Raw genomic sequence first — 4,636 nt, forward strand, 5'->3', positions numbered from 1 at the left:
TTCCGCCGGCTCCCTCTCCCTGCATCCGCCGGCCCAGCCGCCCGCCGCCCAGCGGAGCCCGGCGGCGGGCAGCGCCCGGCAGCGCCCACCGCGGGGGCGCAAGGTCCGCGGAGCGCCCTCCACGCCGGGGGGACAGCAATAAAAAAATAGACGGAACTTTTTGGCCGAGCCCGGGGGCGCCCCCCTACCCGCCCCCCCACCCACCCACCCCCCCCGACCCCCCCTACAAAACGCCCCCCGCCCCCGGGCCCGGGCCAGGGTAGTTATCTGGTGAGCGGCGCCTCCTCCCGCTGGTCCGGCGAGGCGACGGCGGCCTTGCTGAGCACGGCGGCCGAGTAGGGCAGGAAGCCGCTCTCGGAGCGCTGCCCCGCCGCCGTGCAGGGGAAATCAGCGGCGGCGGCGCCCCGCGATCCCAGCGCCGAGGCCGCCGCCGCCGCCGCCGCCGCCGTCTGGCTGCTGTGGCAGCTGAGGCAGGAGCAGGGCGCCGAGCCCCCCGGCGGCCCCGAGCCCGCCGCGGCCGCCGCCGCTGCCGCCGCCGCCGCCGCCGCCGAGGCGGCCGCGCTGCTGTTGAGGCCGGCGGCGGCGGCGGCCGGCGCCTGGTAGAGGCCAGGGTGTCGGAAGCTGCAGAGCAGCTCCGGGCGGGAGTAGGGGTGCGACAGGGCGCGGAAGGTATCCAGCGGGCGGATGGAGGTGGCGAAGGGCGCGGCGGCGGCCCCCGAGGCGGCGGCGGCGGCGGCAGCGGCGGTGACCCCGACGTGCGGGTAGTAGTGGAGAGGGACGTGGGAGTGGAAGGGGTAGGGCAGGCTGCCCGTGGCTGCCGCGTGGGTCATCATGTAGGTGTAGAAGCTGGGGTCGGCCGGGTGGGGCCAGGACATGGCCAGGCGCTGTCGCTTGTCCTTCATCCGCCGGTTCTGGAACCACACCTGCGCGGGGAGACAAGCACAGGCGGCCTCAGCTCCACTCCGCTCCGCGCCCCGCCGCGGACACCGCCGGGCACCCACCGACACCCATCGCCAACGCGGCCCGGCCCGCGGCTACGTCGCGGCCCCGTCGCTTGTAGGCGACCCCTCTCCTGCCCGGAGCAGTCGCCTGTGACCTTGCCCGAGGGGAGCAGGGGGGGACCCCTTCTAGCTGAATAAATGTTTTCCCTTCAAGTCGCGCCCGCCACCCCACCCCCACCCCCACCCCCCCCGCAGGACTATGACTTTACAGTATTGAGGCGCTCATCCCTCCGTGTTTAATAGCTGAGTCCATTCTCTCTCCCCTCTTTAGGAAATATGGTATCGCGATAAAAAATTATGACCAAAATAAATAATAATATGAATAGCTTTTTTAAAAGCAAATGAAAAGTTCTCGGTGCGGAGAAGCAAACGGGCAAAGGGCCGATCACAGCTAAGGGCCCGGCGGGCCCTTCGACCGGAGAGCGGAGCCGGCCGCCGGCCCGGGGGAGCCGTGCACCACGGCGCTGCGCCGGGGCGACGGCGGCTCGGCGGAGCGCGGGTCGCGGCGTACCTTGATGGTGGTCTCGGGGAGGTTGAGGGCGGCGGCCAGCTCGCAGCGCCGCGGCCGCGACACGTAGTTCTCGCGGTAAAACTCCTTCTCCAGGCGGGCGATCTGCTCGCGGGTGAAGGCAGTGCGGTACCGCCGCACCTGGTCGGCCCCCGCCGCCGAGCCGCCCAGCGCCCCGCCGCTGTGCAGGCTGCCGATGCCGGCGGCGGCGGCTGGGGCGGCGGCGGCGGGGGTGCTGGGCGCCGGGCTGCTCTCCGCGTAGCCTGCGGGGCGAGCGCAGGAGGGTGAGAGCGGGCGGCGGGGCGGCCCCCCAACCCGCTCGGCGGGGCCGGCCCGGGCCCTGCGCTCCCGTCCTTAAGGCCAGCTGTCATCCTTACGAATCGCTGCTGCTAACGGAATCGATAAAGTGGGATTTTTTGGGGGGGGGGGGGGTTGGGTTGGTTTAGGTTGGTTTGTTGTTTAGTTTGGGTTTTGGTTTTCTTTTCAGTCGTATCATAAGCGCGTTAGTCTCAGTAGACGGGGCGGGTTTGGGGATCGCAGGGCAGCCGAGCCCCGGGGACAGCGGGCTAGGGCGCGGACCGGGGCTCGGCGCGGCTCCGCCGGGCTGCGTGAGCCCGGTCTTGGCGCTAGCCTTTTCCCCCTCGACCGCGCTTCTTATTTTCGTTTGAGACGCATGAAATTAAAGCAGCCATAAAAGCCGATTTTTTTCCTCCGGCGTTACGTCGAGGATCCCTTCCTTTCTCTGGCACATTTGACAAAAAAGGCATGCACTGTGGCCCCGAGGAAATCCACCGCTCACCTGGCTCCCCCTCCCCAATTACAGCAATAATAACAACCACCGTCCATCACCATGCCCCGCAAAGCATGGGGAAGGAAACGTTGTTGTTTCAAACCCCCTGTTACAAGCAGAGGAAAAGTGAACAAAGCCCAGTTACCCCGCGGTGGACATAGATGGCACGTTGCATGTACACAGAGAAGGACACACACAGACAAATATGGACAGTTTCCTCGCACTCCCCTCTCTCTCTCTAATTTAATCTATGTATGTATACACACATATCTACAGCTCGAGAGACGACGAGAGCTCCAAGAGCGCGAGGAAAAATAAGGAGAAAGATTTCCCTAAATATAGGTGGGTGGATATTTGTGCCCACATATATTCTGGATATGTATCTACATACCGGTGGATACGGGCATGCACACACACACACACACACACACACGCACGCACCCGCGCAGGAGCTACCCGGGCAGTGTGTCTCGGCTATCGGGATAGCGCAGTAATTGCAATAATATTTTACAGCTTGGAGCTCTGTCTTCGCAGAAGAGAGAGCGCCGGTGCAGAGGCGAGCAACTTTGGCGGTGGCGGTGGGTTTGCTTTGGTTTTTAAAGCCGGTTGGCAAAGTGCGGGGCTTAGATGGAGATGATAAAGGAAGAGTTACCTTTGTTACTGTTTTCCTTCAGCTGGGAGGAAGTCAGGCTGGCTGGGGAGCGGAGCGCGGAGCAGCCTACCTCCACATCACTGTTCATATCTGCCTCTTGAGCAACCTCGGAATAAAGGCTGATTTTCTTCCTGCTTTCCGACGGCGGGATTTCGGAAGAGACCGTGCTTTCACTGCTCGGATGTTGAAGATTGAATAAAGTGTCTATTTCAAATTTGCCTTTGGCGGAGATGTCCCCTATAGCGCTGTGCAGGGAGGCGGCAGTCAGTCTCGGGCTGAGGCGACCACTGTGCGGAGAATTTTCAAGGGCCTCCAGCACCGCATTTCCAGCTGAGTCTGACAAATTCGAGAGCCTTTTGCCAGCTGTAGGGCTGTGCAGCCCTCTCTCCATCAGGATCATCTCTTTTCTTATTCTTTCCATCATCTCAGCTTTATAAAAAATGTCAAAGTTGCAGGGCTGGTCCTGTACTAATGATGAGCTGCAGCAGGGGCTAATTCACATTCAGCCCGGCAAGTGTCTCTAAATATTATTATCTCTTTTTGAGGGAGGCGTAAAAATTGTGGGATGCCAAAGCGAGGGAATGACTGGTCAAAATGACCCATACATCCTTTCTAGCCCGAAATGTCATTCATCAAAAAGTGGTGCTCGTCATTAAGGTACGAATGACGCTGTTCGAATAATCATTTATTGTAACAGGTTTATAAGCAAATAAATACAAGCTCCTGTCAGTGGATAATGAAGGCGGCTTCAGAGCAGACAAATATATCCAGGTGGAAAGAAAGAAAGACAAGAAGTGAGGAGTAAAGCTCTTGTCCTTAGCTTGATCAGATCTTGCTTGAATTGCTCTGGGGTTTGGCCTCTGGGGTGGAATTGACAGTCTGATTAATAAAATGAGCTGTGCAACATTTCCCCCTTCATTTAGGTGCATCATTATGCTCTGATTTTTGTTTTGTTGCCTTTTAGGTCCTAATGATGCAGCTTCTTTCTCATTTGTCCTCGGACAGAACTACATGCTAAATATTAGATAATGCTTTTCTTTATTACTATTTCTGAGGCGGATTTTAGATCACAAAGAGAGGAAATGCTGGAAGAGGACCAAAGGACCAAGAACCTCCTGCTGCTGATATCTCTTTACTTTTCCAAGCCATTTCCAGACCACATTAGTACTTTTATTTAGGAATTTACACTGACATCCCCTCGCACCCTCTCACACGCGCGGATCTTACGCCCAGACTTTTTAAGAACACTGCTGCCGGTACGCACCGATTCGAATGCACCTACAGCAGTTGCCTGGAAATTAAATTATTTCTTAGAATCCAGGATATTGTAATTCCAGTGTATTTTACTTTGTTGCGTCCTTCAATACGATCTCCTTTTTACTTGCTACAATCCTGCTTATCGACGAAGCTAGCCTGCGATTTTTCTCCCCTCTGGGACAACAGTGGCTTGTACGGTATGATGGGGGGGGGGGGGGGAACAACCGAAGGACATTAAATGCATTCCTGATTTAAAACACGCCGCGGCCGTGCCATTTATTCCTCCCGGCAGGTTTCTCTCCAGCCCTCTGCTTTTTCCCTCCCCGCTGCCAATAAAGTCTACGCATTTAAAAATTAAAAAAAAAAAAAACAGTAACAGAAATAAGTGTCAGGGGTTATTGCCTACAGGCTTCGAGCTAGCAGAGACA

At 58.1% G+C, this 4,636-nt stretch overlaps 1 protein-coding gene across 1 annotated transcript; it reads right to left on the minus strand.

Annotated features, from left to right (window-relative positions):
- Positions 1–263: 263 nt before the first annotated feature.
- EVX2 (even-skipped homeobox 2) lies at positions 264–3,375 on the minus strand. The gene is made up of 3 exons (XM_086465686.1): positions 2,952–3,375; positions 1,513–1,772; positions 264–923 (listed from the first exon to the last, which is right to left on the minus strand). Exons 1-3 carry the CDS (start codon positions 3,373–3,375, stop codon positions 264–266), a joined length of 1,344 nt encoding a protein of 447 aa, XP_086321812.1.
- Between the last annotated feature and the right edge of the window lie 1,261 nt (positions 3,376–4,636).

This window comes from Leptosomus discolor, chromosome 5 (assembly GCF_034619465.1).
Source record: "Leptosomus discolor isolate bLepDis1 chromosome 5, bLepDis1.hap2, whole genome shotgun sequence".
NCBI classification, from domain to species: domain Eukaryota; kingdom Metazoa; phylum Chordata; class Aves; order Leptosomiformes; family Leptosomidae; genus Leptosomus; species Leptosomus discolor.

Bases quoted from the DNA above. Each gene is read 5' to 3' on its own strand.
- EVX2 (XM_086465686.1), bottom strand. From the start codon at position 3,375: ATGATGGAAAGAATAAGAAAAGAGATGATCCTGATGGAGAGAGGGCTG. The intron at 1,773-2,951 runs GTAACTCTTCCT...CTCGCCCCGCAG, and splicing joins GAAGGAAAACAGTAACAAAG to GCTACGCGGAGAGCAGCCCG. The intron at 924-1,512 runs GTACGCCGCGAC...CTCCCCGCGCAG, and splicing joins TCCCCGAGACCACCATCAAG to GTGTGGTTCCAGAACCGGCG.